Below are 23,766 nucleotides of genomic sequence, written 5' to 3' on the forward strand. Positions count from 1 at the left end.
ACATCCACTGTCATCCATCACTACCGCCCCCAAATTGGATTTGCCATAGCTACTGTACTTGGAAGATAAAATTCTCAAAAAGAAATATTGAGTTTGGGCTTGAAATGAAACTAGGAGAAATAGTTAGATTCTGACTTGGAACTGAGTTGGGGAAAACTAATGGGGAAAAAAAACATATTCTTGCCAAAAATAGAGCTAGGGCTAATTTATGTAAATAGTCTATATAGGAAGTTCTTAACTTTTTTGTGTGTCACAGGCCTCTTGCACTGGTAAAACCTATGAATCTCTTCTGAAAATAATATTTTGTTATCTACATTCATGAAAAAAAGAAATGCTAGATTTTAGAGATTAATGAAAATGAAGATTTTTTTTTCCAAGTTCATGGACCCCCCTGAAATCTATGCATGGACTCCTTGGAGGGGTCTAGCCCTCCAATGAGACTCAAGATTAATTAACCCTTGTTCTGTATGTTTTGATAACACTTAAAAAGTCATTTGTATTTTCTTTTCTTTTTTCTTTTTTTGTTTGTTTGTTGGTTGGTTTGTTTTTCCTGAGGCAATTGGGGTTAAGTGATTTGCCCAGGGTCACACAACTAGGAAGTATTAAGTGTCTGAGATCACATTTGAGCTCAGGTCCTCCTGACTTCAGGGCTAGTGCTCTATCCACTGCACATACTATCTGGCCAAAGCAGTTATTTTTTAATCAAGTACATTTTTAAGGATACATAATCATAATTCATTGATCTGAATTTTTACTTTGCTTTCCTTTCTTTGTCTCTTTTACAGAAAAAATTATGACATCGACATCCAAAGGAATTTTTCGCCCATTTTTAATCACCTGCATTATCCTGGGTTGTTTCATGGCATGCTTGCTCATTTACATCAAGCCCACCAACAGCTGGATCCTTGGTCCCATAGAGACAACCAGCTCTGTCTTGAAAATGAAAAATTTCTTTTCCAGCAAAACTGATGATTTGAATGAAACTATCATATTGATTTGGGTATGGCCTTTTGGACAGACATTTGACCTTTCATCCTGTCAAGCAATGTTCAACATCCACGGGTGCCGTCTTACCACCGATCGAGCCCTTTACAACAAATCCCATGCCGTTCTGATTCATCACCGAGACATCAGTTGGGATCTTACTAATTTACCCCAGCAAGCTCGGCCACCATTCCAGAAGTGGATTTGGATGAACTTGGAATCCCCTACCCACACACCCCAGAAAAGTGGTATTGAACATCTCTTCAACCTAACTCTGACCTATCGCCGAGACTCGGATATACAAGTGCCTTATGGCTTCATGACAGTAAGCACAAACTCCTTTGTGTTTGAAGTGCCAAGCAAGAAGAAGCTAGTGTGCTGGGTTGTTAGTAACTGGAATCCTGAGCATGCAAGAGTCAAGTATTACAGTGAGCTGAGTAAAAGCATTGAAATTCATACTTATGGACAAGCATTTGGAGAATATGTGAATGATAAAAGTTTGATTCCTACCATATCTACTTGTAAATTTTACCTTTCCTTTGAAAACTCAATCCACAAAGATTACATTACTGAAAAACTCTACAATGCATTTCTGGCTGGTACAGTACCTGTTGTGCTTGGTCCATCTAGGGAAAACTATGAGAATTTTATCCCAGGGGATTCCTTCATCCATGTGGAAGATTACAGTTCTGCCAGTGAGCTAGCCCAATATCTTAAGGAGCTAGACAGAAATGATAAGTTATACCTCAGTTACTTTAACTGGAGGAAGAGCTTCACAGTGAATCTGCCACGGTTCTGGGAAACACATGCATGCTCTGCTTGTGACCATGTGAAGAGACACCAAGAGTACAAGTCTGTTGGCAATCTAGAGAAATGGTTTTGGAATTAACATTTGCCATCTCTTGCACACAAACTAGAAGATTCTGATGGAATCTAATTCAAGCTGTGATAATAAAAAGAGAGACATCAGTCTGTGTTCTGTACCACAGCTGACTCAACCATCCTCTCTTGGGTACCTTATTTATATTTTGTCAGAGTTTTAAGAGATCAACATCAGCAGTCTTCAGCACTCGATTTTAAATTATACTGTATATACCTAATTATCTGCACTGAAACATAATTTATTGTTTACTATCATTTTTAATCAATGTTGGGTTTTTTTTTCTTCCACATTTGGGTTAGGTTGTCAGAAATGTAAATTTGTTATTTGATTGTTGTGGTTCTACTTTGATCAGCTGCTTGATCTATCTGGAAAATGAAGGCCCAGATTATAGTGTCATGGAGGATTTCCATTTAATTCTTTCCTCTGTAGCTTAATTTTTCCACAATGTAACAAGGAAGGAGTATGTCACAATTGAATTAAAATTAATTTTTTTTGTATTCCCGAGTTTAACAAAGGGCATAGTTGTCTCTCTCTTCATCTTAATTTGCATACTATGTTTGTGAAGACAGAATTATTAATGTATTAAAAAGGGAAAAAGAACAAACTCTAAAAGAATATTAGTGTGTTTTCCAGAAATCTAACTGACCTACCATTTCATTATGATAACTTTTCAACTATATATTTTTACTCTCATTATTTTCAGATAAAATTTTGGAGTACTGTGAAAAAATTATTCACTCACATTCTTGTGCTCCAAGAAATAGCATTTTTATTAACTTTTAACTAAAATGCCAGATTGTTTCCACCTTGATAAACCAATTACAATGAAAAAAGATAACTTTTCCCCCCAGCAGAAAAAAAAGGCATGTAGGAGACATGCCAATAATAATAATGTTATCTTAATGTAAAAAAAATTTACATACAAACCAATATATTTTTGCTGTAATGGCATATGTTAATAATATCTGAATAAATTTAAAGATGTGAATGAATATAGTTAATTTATTTGAATGGGCATTATCTCCCATTATATTTTGAATAAGTCTAAGTATCTGAGCAAAATTCGTCCATGCTTTATTCAAGTATTTTTTCTGTATGTGATATTTGTGGCCATAGTTCCTAAGTGCTTTACAGAACTATAGAGATGCCTGAGAAACAGAAGGCAAATGTGATCATTTACATGGTACATTATCTTCAAGGTTATAAGCAAGTGAGAGAGGATGAACTGTAGAGAAGGGACCAAAGGAATGTGTCACTGAAAAGCTCTTCAATACTTTAATTTCATCAGAGCTTCTGGAGATTCTGAGTTCTCCATCACTAAAGATCTTCAGGTTAAAGCTGGATAACTTCTGGTCAGATATATGTAATGGAGTCTACTCAGATAAAGATACAGCTAGATGACTTGGGGGTGCTTTCCAGCCCTTGAGTTACAATTCACATACTTGTATGTACTGTTGAGTGAATTTTAAATTAAATTTTCATTTTAATAAGAAAACAGCATATTTCTCCATTCTATGTAGCTAACAAAACTGAGATTAAAGGTGATTATGATTCTGTTTTTCTTTTTTAAAGAATTCTCCACTGTCTTTTTATCTTTTATAACTACTTCATATTGGATAATAGTGACTATCTAAACATCTAATTTAAGAAAAATTCACATTAATTTATTTCAGGATTTCAAAATACGTGAACTTTGAATATATTTTTTTAAAGTATTATTTGTCATGTCAGAAAAAATGAAAATGTAAAAACAAAGGATTGTTTCATGTTTCAAAAAGGCCTAACTCCTGAGACTAAACTTGACTTCTTTGAAAGCTTAAAAACTGAACATAATAACCTTAAATCCAATCTATTCTGATTGGTACATCACCAATCATAAATATAGAGGGGGCATCCCTGGATATCAAGAGAACAAGAATCTAGTTAACCTCTACTCCTAACTGTCTGATTCGGGGGCAAGTTACTGTCGATGGCTGTGCCTATAATGATGAAATAATCAGGACCAAAATGGACTCATCTCTCCAAAAGAATCACATAGCCACAACCAGGAGCATTAGTTTTTCAGTTCCTAATATATTAAAGGAAATAGACCAATATTTCTGCTCTGTCTTGAGATCATTGACTTGCATAAATGGAAAGGACCTTAGAGATCATCTTTTAAGTTAAAAGATATCTTTAGATTGTTTTAAGATAATGATAAAAATCATCTCTTATTTTAAAGAAGAGAGTACTGAGTCTCAGGGAAGTTGTGATTTGCCCATAATCATACAGCTCAAAAATGGCAAAGTCAAGCTAGAACCCAGATTTCCTGAATCCTTGTCCACTGCTCCTTCTGGTAAACCATGCTGTCTTGATTGTGCAGCTGTGCCTCAGTTTCAACATATAAAGAAAAGATTTTAATAAGACCCTAGTCAAATGAAATTCCATGTGTAAACACACTGACTTTTCAGAAGAAAAATATTAAATCTAAAATGTATTTGTTGTCTTTCTGGATAAGATATTTCAAGAATTTTGTTGTTTAAATGTGCTGCCAATACATACTAAGGGAAATACAAATACAAAGGAGAGCATTCATCCTCAAGTAACTTTGAATAATGCTTATTGAATAATGTTTACTGAAATTTGAAATTCCTTTATTATACCTTGTGAAATTCCTATTAATATTATACTTTGTGAAATTCTAAAAGCTATACATGCTTTTATGGATATAAAAATTATACAGACTACAGAATTTTAGTGTTCTTGTTCCAAAATATTATGAAAGTTGCATCTCTGATCTTCTGATGTTTCTTTAAATTGTATTTATTCTAAGGTCACAAAAGAATGATAGGATAACTTCAATTTTCCAAAACTAGAAGCACTGTAATATAAAAAGAAGCTGTAATAGACATAAATTTGATAGATTTAAGTCTAAACTGCCAAAAAACAAAATTGGAAAGGAAGACCAACGTAAACCCAAAACACTTATCTCTACTAAAAAAGTACCAGTGCTAAAACAGAATATTGGATAATATCATCTATTGCTGAGCCTTAGAAAGCCTATTGGCACTTTAAGAGCCAGCTCAAGTGGTGGGGAATATAGGAGTTACTTGTCCAGACATTTATTTCTTTGACTTTCAGCCTCCCCAGTCCTTACTCAGCATCTCAGGTTCTTGCAAAAGCTTTGTGAGGACATCAGAATGTTAGGTAGAAATAGCTACTTGACTGCCATTTTTCAAACTGCCTATCAGGATATTAAAGAGAGGTAGAAGTATTGAGAAGAGAACTAAACATTTGTTGGTGGTTCAGAAATTATATTTCATCTCTTTTCTAATGAGACATTCTCAATTTAGAGCCTATCTCAGAGATCTACTAAACTTTCACAAGGACATTTCAGTAAATGTAAAATGCTTAATATTTTACATGACTTTAAATAATAAAATAGCTTACAGGATTCTTCTTTGGATCAAGAAGGATGTAGAATGAGTTTTCATTTCTTCAGATGATTTTTTAAAATGAAATGTCACAGTTCTGATCTATGTGCACTAAATGTAAGTAAAATTTCACATTTTATTTAATGTTATGTATCCATTTGGCCAATCAATGCCCTGGGAGTCTGAAATCAATTCTTGCCTATAGATAGTAAAACTCTTCAGAATGATGACTAAAATGCTATATTTTTCTTACCTACATATGGGCACTGAATGATTATTTTGAATTTCCCTACTATGTGATTAGAGTATAATAATATATGCTCCCATATCACACAAACTGTTTTTTAGCATTTTCCATTGTATCCCATGCTTTGTGATCCCTCATTTGGAATTTTCTTGGCAAAGGTACTGGAGTAGTTTGCCATTTCCTTCTCAAGTTCATTTACAGATGAGGAAACTGAATCAAATGGACTTTAAGTAACTTTACCAGTATCTCACAGATAGTGTTTGAGACTGGATTTGAATTCAACATGTTTTCCTGATTCAAAGCCTAGTACGCTATCTACTGGATCACCTAGCTGTCTATACAAGTTATGGCATAATAATAGAAAAGATTTATGAAGGAGGGTGGTTAAGACACCAGTTTTAAGAGGATCAACTTTATTTGCCCTTCTTCAGGCAGAAATAAGGAGTAGATCTTTTAAACTACCTTTTTACCACCATGATATTCTGAAAACAAAAAGGGAGCTAATTCTTTGTAAGTACTGAAAAAATCCTGAGATTTGTTTGAACTATATGCTATTAAAATAGAATAACTCTTTTCACAAAGTAACACCAGTCACATACATTCAAAGAACTTTGGAAAAGTATAATACACAAATGTTGTTCAAGATAGGACTATTTGAATGAACAGTGTGACACAAAGGAAAGAATATGGGTTCGTATCATGACTTTGTAGATTAAAAATAAAGGAAAGAATGTGGGTTCATATCATGACTTTGTAGAGTAAAAATAGCTGCTAATAATAGCAAACACTCATAGTGCTTTAAGGTTTGCAAAACACTTTACAAATTTAATCCTCATAAGAACCCTGGGGAAAAAATGCTATTAGTATCCCCCATTTTACAGATGAGGAAACTAAGGCAGAGATTAAATTAATTGTCATGGATTATACAGCTAAGTATCTGAGGGCAGAATTGAACGCGAATCTTCCTGATTTCATCTCCAGTACTCTTTCCATAGTTATCTTTATCAAACCATTTTTTCCCTCATTTTCTTCATCTGCACAATGAAAAGATTGGACAAGATGGCCACTATAATCCCTACCCATGTTACATCTCTATTATACAAATAGTACACATGAAAAAAGGCAAGTCATCTCTTACTTGCCTCAACTATATATATTTTATTGCTAAGTTCAGGTAGTCAGAGAGATTGGTATTCAGTATTTCCATGAAGGCTTTTATTTAGAAATTTTTGTTTCCAATTTGCACAATCTGACTCAATAATTAATATAGCATTTTATAAGGCATTTCTCAGGTGAACTATTGTGATGCTATGAAAATATATATGATTTTATGACCACCATCACTATCATTCTTATGGGTTAGTTTAATAAAGCCTTCCAGTGATTTTGGATTTAGTGGTATTGCTATGGACAAGTCACCTCTTATGGTGCACAATTTCCTCCTCTACAAGATCCTTTCAATTTTAAAACCTGGTAAATTCATTCCTCAACCAATGACTTCATGAATAGTCAAAAAAGGAACACTGAAGTTGTTGCTGACAGAGCTTTGGACTGGGTATCCAACTGGATTCTTATACTGGTTTTTCTCTTAAATAGATAGATACCCTTGGGTAAATGATTTCTCCCTTTTGAAATTGAGTTTTTAACACCTAAAAAATGGGGGGACGGGGGACTAGACTAGATGATCTCTCATACTTTACATCTCCGTTTTGTGATGTGCCATCCCATGAAATACATATGGGCAGTATACAATGATCTCTTCCTAACTGTTAAAAATCCCTGGTAAGCAGTATTTTTTTAATAATCTGCTTTAATATAACTCACATATATAATTAAAAGTTAACTGAATATTATTATTTCTTTAAAATTTTTCTTAGATAATGAAAAGACAGCTTGAGAAAGACATTTGAAGGTTAACAAACCAAGGAGGAAAGGAAATAAACATCACATTAGTAGAAATATATCATGACTTTTGTATTTCATAAATAAAATGGCATGTGGATATGGGCAATATTATTGGATTCCTCTTGGTGATATCACTCAACTTTTTTTAGGAACAAGATAAGCATCATTTCCCCTCTCTTTATTTAACACAAAATCAGCTTAACCTGTTGACTCAAGGAAAGCCAGTTAAAAACTAATTCTGATATATCCTTTTTATGGAGTTAAAAAAAAATAGTGATAGTGCTTTGACATCTGAAGTTAAATGTAAAATTCTAAAGTATTTCAGATGTATTTATTTAGGACACAAAAATGATATAGTTATCAACAAGTCCTAATAATATCACTTTGTTTTTGAATAACATAATAGGATAGTAATATTGATAATGTATACTATAGAAATAAAATTTTTTTGAAGAGGTAGTTTGACATTTGGCAAAATAAGGTAGCTATCTTGAGGGAATAGTTATCTAAATGTGTATAAGGTCAAAAAAAAGGAATGACCTTAGAAATACAAAATGATTGTGATAATATACTTTGAAAAATCTTTTTCAAATAAGCATTTATTGTTTCAGTCAAAATGGGCACTATACTTTTTGTGAACGTCTAGTGTACCCAAGTGTTTCTTGGAATTTCACTTTAGGCAAGATCCTTTTGTCACAGTGAATTTCTCTAAAAAAGTGATATCTACAAAAAGGCATATCATATATGTATGGTAACTTCTTGTACACATGATTGTATTCCTTTGTGATTGATGAGTAAAGGAAACAATAAAACAGGCTCAGCAGAAATTGCTTCTAAAGATTGAATTAACAATCTGGACTGCCTACTATGCTGTGAAATATATGCTGAAGCTATTACAGAAGTGTTCAAGCTCATATTGACCTTATTAACTATCATCAGTGCTATAGATAAGACAATCATAGAAGATAGTATTGTCTTCTAGTGAGAGATTGCCAAAGAAGAGATTACTATCATTTAGAGAGGGAAAAGTGGTTCCAGTGACCTATAATGAAGAGGACTTTCCTATTTGGGTTTTTCACTTTAAGAGCCCGTCAGTAAGTACAAAATGTCTGATTAGCTGGGTATAAAAGGAATAGGAGATCCACTTTTGAGAGAACAGATTTATGTATCTTAAATATTGTTGTAAGTAGCATTCATGAAAGAATTCATCTAGGACATGACCAACATGTCTGAAACCAAGTTATACCATTTAGATAAGAAAACATTTTAGTTTGGATTTAATCTTCATTGTGTTAAAGAAAGCTCTTCATTTAGAGATACTGTTTGAAGTTATCTGCCATGGTGATATAAGAAAGGCAGAAAAAATACTCAGGTTTTATTTCTGGACTAAAAGATTTCTGTCTCTAGAATAAACATCTTATGGCTTCTTTCACAAGTACTAATTCTTCATTATGTTTTATTTGTGCAGAGAATAATGTTATGTCAGCATTTGTGCCAATTTACTGAAATAAAAAAATGATATTTCTCTATTCTGTATAAGACTTTTCAATAAATGTCTAAGTAAATAGTAAGCATGGTGCCAGGTCATGCCGCAGGTCAAACTATATTTATGTGTTATTCTTGAGATGAATCTGACTCATTGTAATGAGTCATGGATTGATTCTAGCACCACACAAACTTCTTTGGGTAGGAAATTTTTTAAAAAGTGAAAAGTGGAGAAATTCAGGAATATACCAAAGTCATTTAAAAAATGAGAAAGACAGAAAAAGGCAGAGCGGCATGGTGGAAATCTCTTTGGACTGGAAGTCAAAGGACAGATTTTGGTCCAATAAAATCCCAACCTAATTTTATGTACATTTGACCAAGTTACTTAATCTTTGTCAGCCTCACTGGCTTCATCTGCAAAATACGAAGTTACTCTCTTGCATTCCTTCTGGCAATAATGTTCAATTACATTCTAGTAAATATTACACTATATCCAATGCATCCAAAGATCAATTAGTATTTTGCCAATGTGTTCATATTTCCTCAAGCCAATGGATGAAACTTTTAATTTCTTCTTTATTTGAAAAAAAAAAACAGAAACAAACTAGGCTGACCCTAAATTTTCTCACATTGTATATCCAGCTACTCATTGCATTTTACTTTCTCAGCCAAAACAATACAATTGAAAGGACTAGTCTAGCCATGCATAAAAATTAGAGACATAGGCAATGTAATGTTTTCATCCCTCTTTCTGAACTTTCATCCCTCTTTTCTGAAATTACTAGAAATTCTAATCATACTTCGATTAATGGAAAAAAAAACTGGCTTAGTGATAATACCTCTTTCTGTTTTGTTTGGTTTACAATTGACTCACTATATGACTTTGGGCAAGTGACTTAGCTCCTCTATAGTATGTAGTTTCTTCTTTGTAAAATTATAGAATTACATTAAATGATCTCTAAGGCCTTTCCAAAGCTAATAAAAAATTCTATCATTCTTCCGCTACAAGAAATATAGCAGATTCCATGATTCCTATCTTAGTCTGCTTTGGCAAATACTAATAGAAAGATCACATGACGATTTAAACAGTTCAGAGATAAGTAAATCTGAATAAACCAATCTTTTTGGGTTCATAGTTATGCCTATGTTTGCCCTGTCTATCTGCAAAAGGCATTTGTATGTTGGGAATGAAAGCAGAAGGAAAAAGGGGATAAAAATAAATGAGATGATGGATAATAACCATACAAAGAGATGAATTTGAGATGGCCTGTGTTCAAACGCTGGCTCTGCTCTTTTGCTATCTTGGAATATTGTACCTCAGTTTACTTGATTATAAAATAGAAGAAACTGAGGGCTTAATGATCTCTAACATCCTTACCAGCTCTAAATTTATGATCTTATTTTTAGTTATGTCATACATTTAAAAATGCATAGGGGAGGCTGACTATCTAATTTCTGGACCAACCAAGGACTTTTACTTCTCATCTTTTTTTTTTTTTCCATCTACATTGTGATTATGTTATCAAACCCTCAGGCCTCTGTCATAAGGAAAAGAAAGGAGAAAATTGTTGATATTTACTTAATTTTGCCACAACTTTGAAACTGATAAAAGAAAGGCAATGGAAAGTTAGAATTCATGGTAACATGAAGCTTAATGGTTATCCATGTACTTCATTCATTTTTATTTCCCATAATCACAGAGTATTAAGATTTTATATAGCTTAGTAATTTGGATCACACTTTACCAAAGCAAGGCTATGTAACATTTAGGAATTTTATGTCACCATGTTCTAGGCCAGGTATTATATTTCAATGATTTCAATTGATAATTATGTATCTATACTTTTCCTTTGCAAGTCTATGTATCTTATTTTATGCATTTAAAACTTTTAGAGAAAAGTTCTAAAGGCTTCATCAGACTGTCAAAAGGGTCCAACTCACAAAAAAGAAAAGATTAAGAACCCATCTAGTCAATTAGTAAGCTCAAAACAATTTCCATCCTCAAAATGATTGTGATGATATTTATGCTATGCTGTGTTAATGCACTGTAATCTTGCACTACTTTGTTGCTTTTGTTTTTTTTTAAGCAATTACTGAAAAACCTAGAAACAGATGCCAAATGTACAGTTTGTAAATTAATATTTTTGACTTGGATTTCATTACATTGTGACAATAGTGTTATGACTGTGATGTGTGATTGTAATGTATTATTGTGATATTGTCCGCAAGGGCCATTCCAAGCACACTAACTATTCATCTTAATTTTTTTTATAAAGATAAAACCACACATTAATCAGAAATTACTTTTCTACTTATTTTTCTGTAGAGTATTTTTCCACACTTAAAGGTGACATAATTGTTTTATATTGAGCATCAATTTTTCCTTTAGAGTACTTATTTTAGTAACCAATGCACATTTGAATGCAAAGTGGTTGGAAAAGAAAGATGGTAGTAGAGATACGCAAATTGGGTTTATATTCAATGGAGAAAAAGAGAGAACTGGTGAGTTCAGCATGTTCTTTCTATCAGGAGCATTTATACACTGCCAGTACTCAACTCCAAACCATCTACAAGCTCCTCCTTTGAATGTGTGTGCATGACTCAAACCTTTCAAAAGCTCATTGTGAGTGTTTGGTTATGTGAAACATTAGCTTTGATGCCAATGGACCAATTATCAGTGTTGTTTTGGCTTTATACAGTTTTGCAGAGAAATGTGATAAATTTTCCACACTGTTCAGATTCTCTATCTTGGAATACTATGTTGGAAATGTTTTGCATCAAATTGCTATTAATACAAAAAATAATTCTCATTTATCAGTTCCATATTACAAATCCATTGTTTCTCTGGAAGCTAATTTTTCCTATAATAAAAAAGTATCACTCTCTGGCCAAAAATCAAAGGCCCAAAACAAAAATTAATTCATTAATAAAAATTGGGGGGAGGGAGTAAGCAAGCCTTCTTTATTACCACTGACAAATGAAAATGAAACCAAATCTATACAGTACAAAGTTAAGTTGACAAAGAAATAGCAAGCAATATAGTCTATTTACATCATTTGGGCCAAAGATAGAAATCCCAACACTATATTTTTTCATTCATTCTATGGGACATTCAGGTCAAACATAAGTATTTTGCTTTAATTACCTGGTTATTTTTAGATATGGACATCTAGCCTGTAAATTCTAGTGATGGTCAGAATACTTAGTAATAACAAATATGCTTTTTCAGGGACATTTGGGGAAAATAATATACTTGACACTGCCAGTGTAGAAACATTCTGTGCAGTACTTTTGAAAGCATTCTTCTTTTTTTAAGTCACGTACAGAAAAGTCATTTACCAAAACTGAATGAAGCCAAAACATAGTATGATTCATTCAAGAAATTGTTAAAAGGGAATCTCATTAAAATGGTGGTAATCCTATTTATCTATAAAGTATAGCTTCCTGTGAGATCATTTTATCAACTTCAATGAAAAGTAAAGGGATCTGATAGCCAATATAATATATATATGTAAATATGCATATACATATATATATAATATATATATTTCCCAATAAAAAAGGTTTGATACACAGTAGAAGAATATCTGCCCAAATGATGAGCCAACAGTTTCTCTGTTCATATAAATACAGATGAGGCTGATCTGCCCTCTGGTGTATCTGATGTTTATTATATATGTCATTGAACAAACAATAACCCAGACCTTTCCTTTTCTCTCCTGGAGTTAACTGTATTCCTATTGTTGCAATCACATGTACATAACATACAGTTTTTTAAAGGCAGCTAAGCTAATTTGGATGATGTTTTAATAAGCCATGAAAGGCAAAATGCCAGAACCTATCTATCCATTCAGTTACTCCTTGGAGAACTCTTGTTTGATCCATACATCAAACTCTATTTAAGGAGAACATGATATCTGAAATGCTTTTCTCTCAAAACTCTTATTGCAATGTGAATCCTGCTCATTGAAGTCTTTCTGGATTTAGTAAAGACATGGAGTTATTGCCATATTTTTAATTTAGTGACATTTTATTCTGATCCAACCTTAGAAATGCATACTTGGATCCCAGGAGGTATATGGAACTTTGTCAAGGTTTCTCAGTCTTGTTGCAAAAGATATATCCTTCTAAGAGTCTCATTTCCTGCATTACTTGTAAATCTCTCACTGAGTCATCCCAGGAGTCATCCCTAAAGAGAAAACACTGGATATGTAAATAACAATGCTCTATACATACCTAACAAATTGCTGTAATGGGTATATTTAAAATAAAAGGAAACAATTTAAACATACAATCGTTGCCATTGGTTATTTAGTACATTTCCACTTGTAGTTATTCATCTCTGGAGATCCATCAGCACTTACATGCACCATCAGATTCCCTGTGGCTTCTAAGTGTATTGAATTAATTATTTCAAAACTAAATATAATTCACAGATTAAATATTCAGTTTAAACATGACAAAATTCTTAATCAAAAAAAGTCATGCAGCAAGATAATCATTTTTCACAATAGTAATGTCCACTTCTTCCTCTGCCCTTCAATCATCTTGCCCTCTAGAATTTCCCACTTCCAATTCTTGTTAACAAACTCCCCTTTCTCAAACTCCTCTTGTTCTCCTTTTCTCATCTTGACACTAACAGAAAATTGATTCAAGAATATACATACAATATTTCTGGCCATCCTCCTCAATACCAGCTATTCTTTAATGTTTCATAAAATGAAATAATATTTGAAAAGCCTTTTTCAAACATTAAAGTGCTACATAAATGCTAATTATTATTATCATTAATATTTCTATCTGAATTTTACTGGGCCAGTAAAGAAAAAATAGGTATATCTTTCGGTTGTCATTATAATTTTCATACTTTTCTCTCTCCATCATCATCCCTCAGAAATCTCTCTCCTCATTATAATGTGAGCTTTTTGAATTTAAGCTCTGTATTTTCTATTTGTATCCCCAACACTTCACACAATGTTTGGCACATAATAAGTATTTTCATATGCTGTCTCTGAGCTAGATAGTTGAGTTAGAAGATCAGAAAAAGATTAATATCAGCTTGACAAGGCTTATCTAGTTGATTAGCACTGTGGTGTGTATGTGTCTACACATACATATATACATTATATATTATATATATTATACATTTATGTATTCATACATATGTGTCAATGGTATGATAAAAGTTAAGGTGATCTTAGTTTACATTAAGAGAGGTCTAGTGCACAACCTCTAACTAGAAATTCTAACAGAATACCTAGTCACTCCTCATATAATGTTTTAGAATGAATTCCTGTTTGGATATGGTCTATCCCTTCTAATTCTGATATTTTATGATTTAGTAGTCTGTTTTTTTATAATTCAGATGTCAAAGTTCTTTCCAGCTTTTTCCTTTTAACTATTCTCTTCCTTCCATCACCATTACCATCTTAATTCTCAGAATTACTTATCAGTGTTAACTGTCTGAGATCAGATTTGAACTCAGGTTGTCCTGACTTCAGGGCTGGTGCTCTATTCACTGTGCCACCTAGCTGCCCTGTCATCACTAATTCTTAGGAATCATGGCTAGAAGTTGCATTTACTAGAGTTTTAAAGTCTCACAATGTCGCTGTTCTATAAATTGTTAGCACAACATTATTCCATTACATATTCATATTTAATATTCTATCATATTCATACAACATAATTTGTTCAGTCATTCCCCAACTGATGGATACCTTCTCCACCAAGTGCTTTAATCAGCATCTTGTATTTTAAAGCTTTGAGACCACTGTGGAGAAATCTAGACTGAGAGTTACATTAACATAGAATGCCTCAAAGGATATTCTATGTACAATTATATTTTGCTGCAGCATATATTAATGGATAGAGAACAAGATGCTAAATCATTCCCCAGAGTTGAATTTCAGTGCCACACTAGTAAATTGTGAATAAGGATCATCTTTTCAATATTCTGAAGGCTAGAAAGGTTCTAGTGTAAGGTCAAAGTGAGACTCAAGTTTCCATTACCAGTTTTGGAATCCCACAACTATGTCCTTGGAGCTACTCTCATTTAGAAAGAACCTCCAATAGATAGGACAGTCAGAGTATCAAATCCACAGACATAGGAAGTTTCTGGGGCTTACATGCAGAAGCTGAACTCACAAATGAACTGAAATACTACAGAGGATTATTCTACTGCCATTGCCCCCACCTCTCCTTATCTCCCTTCCTCCCTCCTTTTTTCGTTCTTTCATCTTTAATCTCTCCCTATCTTCTAAATTGTTTCCTAATGTCTAAAAACATGCCTAAGTTCCCCCATTCACAATCAGAAAAAAATAAATCATCACTGGATCCTACCATGCCCTCTCCCATCATTCTCTTCATCTTCTCAATAAAAATTCTAGAAAAAATTGACGATGCTTGTTGCCTACATTTTATCTCCTCTAGTCTTTTCTAAATTCTCTGAAATCTCTCATTTAACTGCACCATTCAACTGAAATTTATCTCTTAATTGTCAAATTTAATGGTTTTTTTCACTGACATTTGCCCTGACACTTGCTGACAACCCTCTCCTCCTGGATACTTTATCCTCTGTGTGTGTGTGTGTGTGTGTGTGTGTGTGTGTGTAGCATTATTTTCTCTGTTCTAACTGATCATTCCTTCTCATTTTCCTTTGTTGGAGTTTCAACTAAGTTTTCAACTAAGTGAAATTCCACAATATCCTATCCTTCTATTTACTTTTTACACTCTTTCACCTGATGATATCATGGATATGATTATCTCTGTGCAGATGAAATCCAGGTCTAAATTCTGAGTTCCAGTGCCATTATCACGCCCTTCCTGTTGGATATTTCCAACTTTATGTCTGATAGGCACCTCAAACTCAACATGTATCATTCAAAATCCTTCCCCAAAACCTTCCCCTTTTGCCAACTTTCCTATTATTATTGAAGGTACCACTATCTTTCCAATCATCCAGGCTTATAACCACATTGCTCCTCATATATCAAAATCAGTTACCAAATCTTAAAATTTCAATCTTTCCACTTTCACTGTAACCCCTTCAGTTCAGAACCTCATCATTCTTCATTTGAACTATTGCAAAATATATATTTTTAAATTTTATTGCTTTTTACACTTTTTTTAAAATTATGCATTCCAGATTATCTTTCTTCTCCAGTCCTTCCCACTGGAAAAGATAAGCACTATGATATCAAGTATATATATGAAATCATGTAATACAATAGCTTCTTATTTGGTGTCCCTGTCTCAAGACTTTTTCTTCTTTAACTGATCTCTGCCCTGCTTTTCCACAGTTGCCAAATTGCCAAATTACATCTGAGCAGGTCACTTTCTTCCCATCAATAAATTCTAATGGCTCTCTATTACCTATATGATTAAGTATTGTCTCTTTTTTTGCATTTAAAATTCTTTATAACAATTCCATTTTACTTTTCTAATCTTATATGTTACTCTATATTTATATAGTATATAGTTATATATTTATTATATAAGTATCATTTCCACAATTTCCTTACAAAAGAAAGTTTTCAAGTCAAAAAGATGATACCAAGAGCTAAAGATAGCTCATCAAGGATGAGAACTGAGAATAGGATGTCAGATTTAGTAGTTAAGGGTTAACAGAATTTTCAGTAGAGTGGTAGGGTCAGATTCCAGAATAAAAGAGATTGAAAAGTTACTAAGGCATGTGGAAGTGGAGGTAATGAATCTAATAATTCTTTGGGAGAGTCTGGCAGTAATGATGAGATTTGGTAACTGATTTATTATGTGAGGAGAGAGGAGTTACTATTTATTCACTTTCTATGTATATTATATTAATTAAAACGTGTGTTATATTTATCTAGGTATCACCACTCTCCACCAACACATATGCTCCAGTAAGTTATTAATTCCTGAAGGCACAAATTGTTTTTGTCTTTTCCATGTATTCTCCACATTTAAAAACATGCCTAGTACATATAGGGTATTTAATAAACATTTCATGAAATTAAATAATGTTTCAGTTTGGGGAGACTTAGAAAAAGCTGTCAGATAGATAGAAGTACCAGGAAAGAATTTCCTTACAAAAGAAAGTTTTCAAGTCAAAAAGATGATACCAACAGCTAAAGATAGCTCATCAAGGATGAGAACTGAGAATAGGATATCAGATTTAGTAGTTAAGGGTTAACAGAATTTTCAGTAGAGTGGTAGGGTCAGATTCCAGAATAAAAGAGATTGAAAAGTTACTAAGGCATGTGGAAGTGGAGGTAATGAATCTAATAATTCTTTGGGAGAGTCTGGCAGTAAAAGGAAAGGGTTATGTCAGGTCAAATAAAGTGTTTTTAAAGCATATTTATAGGCATCATGGAAAGAGTCAACAGACAGGAAGAAATTGAAAATTAGAAGAAAAACATGGAAAGAGTGATGGGGTAAGCAAATGGAAGAGACAGGAGGGAATTAGGATCAGGGGACAATATGAAGGGATTAGCTTTGACAACAAGGACTATCTCTGCTATAATAGTAAAAATGGATGAAGATTTAGAAGAATAATATGGAGAAAAGAATGAGATAATGGGAGATTGTCTCAGTTATTTCAGTCAGTAAAAAAAGCTTTATTAAGCACCTACTAAAATAGTACATGAGTACATCAGCAGAGAAAAGGGCAGGAGGGAGAGAGAGATAGAGACAAAAAAAGACAGAGGAGGGGAGGAGGAAAGGAGGATGGAGGGAGAAGAGGAGACTGATTAATTGAAATTCTAGAGTAGCTTTGAAGGAATATCAAGATGTATATACTTAGAAGCCTCCATGTGTGAAAACATGAATTGGGCTGGAAAGAAAGAATGAACTAGACAATTGAACTCCTTGAGAAAGGAGAAAGAAACCCTATAAATCAATAGATTTCAGCAACAAAGATTTGAAAGATGTATAGATGGATGAGGTGAACTTCAAAGGTCAAAAGGTGGCATATGAAGGGTTTAGAAGTGTCAGTGGGAAAACAAAGGGATATGTTTATTCTTTTTCTTGGCTGAGCATAGCAGGAAGAAGGAAAGAATAATAAAACATTGTATTAGAGTAACCTGGGCTACAGCATCTTCCACACAATTTGAAATTTCTATGAGGATGAAATGGAAAGAGTATGATGGGAGTCTATTTTTTTTTAAAGAATGTAAAGGGAAGGCAGAGAAAAAAGGAGAATAGGATTGCATAGATTTGGGATTTGTTATTGTTCAGTCACGTCTACCTCTTCATGATCCCTTTTGGGATTTTCATGGCAAAGATGGAGTGGTTTTCTATTTCTTTCCCAGCTCATTTTACAGGTGAGGAAACTGAGGTAAATGGAGTTAAATGGCTTGCCCAGTATCACACAGCTAGTGTCTGAGGCCATTTGAACCTCAGGTCTTCTCATCTATAGGTGAGGCACTCTATACATTATACCACCTACCCAGCCAGGTTTGGGATGGATAGGTTTAATAAAATGGGAAATCAATAAACTGTTTTAGTCCAGAGATGGCTGATAAAAGCAGATATTTGAATAGATGTGTGTTTATTGTATACACACATACACACACACATATATACATATATTTAAACTAGTTTAAAAATCAGGAAGGATTTATTAAGTCATGAAATTACAATGAAAAGTAAAATATGAATATAAATTTAACCTTGTATAGATTAAAATACCCATTTTAGTTATCTTTTCCACAACAGAGTGGAAAAAGATGGCATAAAGTATTACTTATTTAGAAAATTTGTGTATAATACCCTTTTTTTGTTTTCCAGACAAATCAATGAGAAGGGCTCACTTTGTTATTAATAGGTCCTAGAGTTAATATATATTGCTAACCACAAAATGTACTTTGGAGTTCTATCATATTTTATTTTTGGTGACCAATGTGTTACAAACTACAGTCTTAAGAGGTTTATTGACTTTTTGGACAAAATGCAAAACTTCCTATCATATTAAGTTGGCCTACACAATTACATGATGCACTATTTTTACATGAGTTCTAATTTTGTTATTGAAGCTGCTATTTTCTGGATTTTTTAAATGTGTAATGAATACCTTCATGATATTTGTAACTAGAACAACAAACAAAAGTTGGCATTTTAAAAAAATCTAATAAATATAGGTTGGATCCTGTTAACACTAGATTCTGAATTCTATTATTGTGCTAGAGTTTATTGTTTAAATTATTGTTTGAAAGAAGCAGACTGTTGAATTGGGCTCTAAATTTTTAAAAAATATTTTAACAAATGTTAAACAAATGTTTAACAAGAATAACTCTTAAAGACCGTGTGGCAGACAGGAGGCTTACTTTAACATCAAGATGTCAAAAAGCTTAGTACTGAATTTGATATCTACCCTGATGTGCAAAGATGGGCATTTAGCTTTGCAGTGCTCCAAAGGATGCTTTCAAGTAATAATTTATAGAAGATTTGCTAATTTGAACTAGTTAGAGATTTTATTCACACATTGAGATATCTCCACTAATGGAGTCAAAGGTTCAGATTAAAAAAAAACACTATAAAAATCTATTAATCTGAATTTTTCTTCTGCCAAAATAAAATGTTATTTTGACTAATGTAGAACATTGCTATAAAACCAATCAATAAATCAACAATCATTTATGAAATGTTTTCTATGTGCCAGGGAGTGTGCTACATAAGCACTAGGAATACAAAGAAAAAGCAAAAAACAGTTCCTAGCCTCATCAGTTTACATTCTAATTGGGAAGACAATATTTAAAAATTAGGACATAGAAGATAAATATAGAATAAATGAAAGTTAAAAGAGGCTAGTTGACTATTTTGCTTGCTTCCGATTGGTTTAAGAGAAATCTGTAATTTCCTCAAAGCATAACATTATACTACCAATACAGATTACCAACTTTATAATTTTAGTTAGCAGATTTTGAGAGTTGTTGTTCAGAGATTTCTCCAACTTGTTAAATTTTTATTGGATAAAACAGTCTATTGCCAGCTAACCACTTTTAACTTGGTAGGATCTCCTGAAACAATCCTGTCAGACTCAAAAAAAAAAAAAAAAAAACAAACAAAAAAAAACCCCACCACCATCACCAAAAAAATCTCAGGATCCACTAATCCTGTGGGGATTATGTTAGTAATCTAACATAAAGCAATCCTTGCAGCTCCATATTGATTAGAAAAGTACATTATTAACATTATCTATAGGTTTTTTCTTTTTTCTTTTTTGTTTGTTTTGTTAAATACTTTCCAATTTAATTTTAATCTGTTTGATTTCAGTGTCTTGTAGGGCACATAATCCCAAGAATTGCCTTTGACATTTCTATCTTGGAGTCTTTACTGAAGTGATGCAGCATTCAGATATTCAGGGTTTTCCTCTAAATATTATGCTGAGGCATTGCCATAAACTTTAGTGGAAACACCATGTTTATACAAATAAAAATTCTGAAATAAAATGCATGGCTATGTGGTCATTAATTTATTTTATTATGAGGCTATTTTTAATATACTTAGTTTCAAAAGGAAATTGCTGATTTTGATAACAGAAAAAATATGGGAATAGGTTTTTGTTTTTTTTAAGATTGGTTAATTTGTACTTTTTGTTCATCTGAACTTGACATACACTAACAAACATGATTTTTCCTTAGTTTAAAAGAACAGAAGAAGGATATTATGTCTGAAATCATTAATTTCTATTATTTATAGCTTATATTTTAATTAATATAATGGATCAAATGCATTAGTTTCAAAACTCTTCTATTTGTCTATCTCTCCCCAATTATTTTGTCTTCTCTGCATTCAATATATGTTTCATTAACTTTTTTTTTTGATATGACTATCACTAACTCTAAGGAAGCCATTTGTTTTACTTTTAATTTTTATTACATGTTTTCTTAATTACATGTAAAAATAAACCTTTTAAACAATAATTTTTTAAAAATTTGAGTTCCACATTGTCTCCCTCTCACAATTTTCCTCACTTGAGAATCAATTTCATATAGATTATACATGTGCAGTCATACAAAACATTATAAGGAGTTTGGGGTTTTTTGGAAATAGTATTTTATTTCTTTCAACTTGCATATAAAGATGCTTTTTTTCTTTTTTTGAATCTATTTTTATTTTTAATAAAGCTTTTTATTTTCAAAACATATGCACAGATAATTTGACAACATTGACCCTTGCATAGCCTTGTGTTTTAGATTTTCTCTTCCTTCCCCCCCTCCCCTAGATGGCAAGCAATTCAGTATATGTTAAACATGTTAAGTAAATGTTAAACACAATATGTATAAACATATTGATACAATTAATGTGCTGCACAAGAGAAATCAGATCAAAAAAAGAAAGTAAATGAGTAAGAAAACAAAATGCAAGCAAACAACAACAAAAGTGTGAAAATGTTATGATGTGATCTATATTGAGTTCCTATCGTCCTCTTTCTGGATGTAGATGGCTCTCTTTGTCACAAGATCATAGGAACTAGTCTGAATCATCTCACTGTTGGAAAGAGTCACATTCAGCAGAATTGACTGTCATATAATATTGATATTATCATGTTCAATGATCTTCTGGTTCTGTTCATTTTACTCAGCATCAGTTCATGTAAGTCTCTCCAGGCCTTTCTGAAATCATCCTGCTGGTCATTTCTTACAGAAAAATAATATTCCATAATATTCATATACCACAATTTATTCAGCCATTCTCCAATTGATGGGCATCCACTCAGTTTCCAGTTTCTGGACACTACAAAAAGGTCTGCCACAAATATTTTTGCACATATGGGTCCCTTTCCATCCTCTAGGATCTCTTTGGGATATAAGCCCAATAGTAACACTGCTGGGTGAAAGGGTATACACAGTGTTAGGAGCAATGAAGCCCTGCTCTCTCTTTGAGATGTGCTGTATCCCACATCAACTGGTAGGACTGACCTAGAGGTAAAAAGGGGATTGGCCTCTGAGGCAGGAGGTTGTGTCTGGCAGGAGTTAAAGGGACTGCATAGGTTTGTTGAGAAGTCAAAGGGTGTGTCCTCTTGCTAGATCTCCTCCTGGGATGCAGCCCTAACTCCAGAAGCCTCCCTTCTTCGTGGGCTGGGCCGGGGCAATCCTGGAGAGAGAAGCAGCATAAATAGACAGCCCTGAGCAGAGCTCATTCTCTTACTCTTGTGCTCCTGCTACCCCCATTGTAGAGAGATGAAACTTCAAAAAGGTGTGCTTGAATCAAACAGCAGAACATTTAAGTCTAATTATCTATTTGATATGAGATAATAGCTCTATAGACATATTTAGAGGAGATGGTGATGTGATGGCTCTCCTCACCATTGGTGCTTGCTGAATGTTTTGATGATGAGATAATCATTGGCAAGGATTAGAGGGCTGGGGGAGAGAAGTTAGAGTCACTTGGTAACAGGACAATGAGGAGAGAGGCTGGAGACTCTGGACTCCAGAATCCAGGATACATTTTTGTATCCTGGCAGCTTGCCTGCCTCTTTCACTTCTCTCCCTAAAGAACAAGAACTTTGATTTATCCTAAATCTGACTGATCCTGAGGCCCTCCAGGGAGTTAGCCTGGACAATACAATTGGCACACAATGTGGACTAAGGACCATAATTTCAGTGAAGAAGTCCCTGTGAGCAGCAAATAGAGTGAGTATTAAAATAGAAAAACAGGGAACTTTGTTAAGAGGTAAAATAGTAACTTTCATTTTCTAGCTGAAATGGGGCAGATATTAGGAAAAGATTCTTCCTCATCCCCACCCAAGTTTATCCAATGTGGTTGGAAGAGTCACTCAAAAAGACTTGGAAATACCAGTTTTTGCTACAAAAGAGGCACCCACAGCAGTCCTTCATCGAGGAGACAGTGTGATAGAGTGGATGAACTTCCTGGTACAACCAGAACAAAACCTTACTCCTTACCCAGTGCTTGTGGCTAAATTTTATCAAAGGCCATTAAGTGAACAGTACAATTATCTGGGATAAGACCTGACAAGATATACACCTTTTATACCAATGCACAAATTAATGTATGCTGTGAAACCATCCCAGAGTGGCAAATTTTACTGGCCACAGCTCCAAATTTTACACATGGGTCTCCATTAAAGATAACCCAATTATTATATAATTGACAATGGATTCTTGAAGAAAAGGTTTCTTAAGTTCCTCTTAAAGGACCAACTATCTTTACAGATGCATCCAAACATAACATTTGTGCTGTATACTCTCATGACTTAACTATAGAGTAGTCAGAACTCTTTTTTCAGTCCACTAAGCAGAATGAATTGTATGCAATCATTCTAGCTCTTATTATCCAGAAGATATAAATATCTGATTCGGCCTATTCAGTAGGTGTGGTACAAAGAATTGCCACAACCCAAATAAAATATGTAGCTTTCAATATATATCAGGTCTTTAAGGAACTTCAAGAGCAAGTGAGAAAGCATCCAGGAAAGATTTATATCTTGCATGTCCACTCTTATAGTGGACTTCCAGGTCTTATTTTTGATGGTAATTTATAGACAGATAGCCTTCTAACAATGTTAGCCAGTACACCTTTATTTCAGGAGGCTCAGGAATTCCATTTTAAATACCATCAGGCTGCTCGAGCTTTATGTTTGCAATTTGGGATTACAAAAGAGGAAGCTAGAAGCAAAATAAAAGTTTATACAGCTTGCCTTCTTTTCCATGCTCCCATGCTCCCTCCCAGGGAAGAACCCTCATGGTTTGAGACTCAGTGAAATTTGGCAAATGTATGTGACCCATTATAAATATTTTGGCCATCTGTCTTTTATCCATGTTGTAGCAGACACCTTTTCAGGATTTAGTTTTGCGATACCAGCAGCAAAAGAGACAGCCCGAGTGGTCATTGAATTCCTTATCCAAGCA

At 33.4% G+C, this 23,766-nt stretch overlaps 1 protein-coding gene across 5 annotated transcripts in view; it reads left to right on the plus strand.

Moving 5' to 3' along the window:
- The window catches only part of FUT9 (fucosyltransferase 9), a 277,570-nt gene extending 264,359 nt beyond the window's left edge, over positions 1-13,211 (plus strand). For all 5 annotated transcript variants that reach the window (XM_051997419.1, XM_051997422.1, XM_051997418.1 and 2 more), the window contains one exon: positions 786-13,211. In XM_051997419.1, the coding sequence (XP_051853379.1) occupies positions 794-1,873 (1,080 nt within the window). In that variant the 5' untranslated portion in view covers positions 786-793 and the 3' untranslated portion in view covers positions 1,874-13,211. The remainder of the gene's footprint in view (positions 1-785) is intronic.
- The last annotated feature ends 10,555 nt before the right edge of the window (positions 13,212-23,766 follow it).

The sequence above is a fragment of the Antechinus flavipes genome, chromosome 4 (genome assembly GCF_016432865.1).
Source record: "Antechinus flavipes isolate AdamAnt ecotype Samford, QLD, Australia chromosome 4, AdamAnt_v2, whole genome shotgun sequence".
Lineage (NCBI taxonomy): Eukaryota > Metazoa > Chordata > Mammalia > Dasyuromorphia > Dasyuridae > Antechinus > Antechinus flavipes.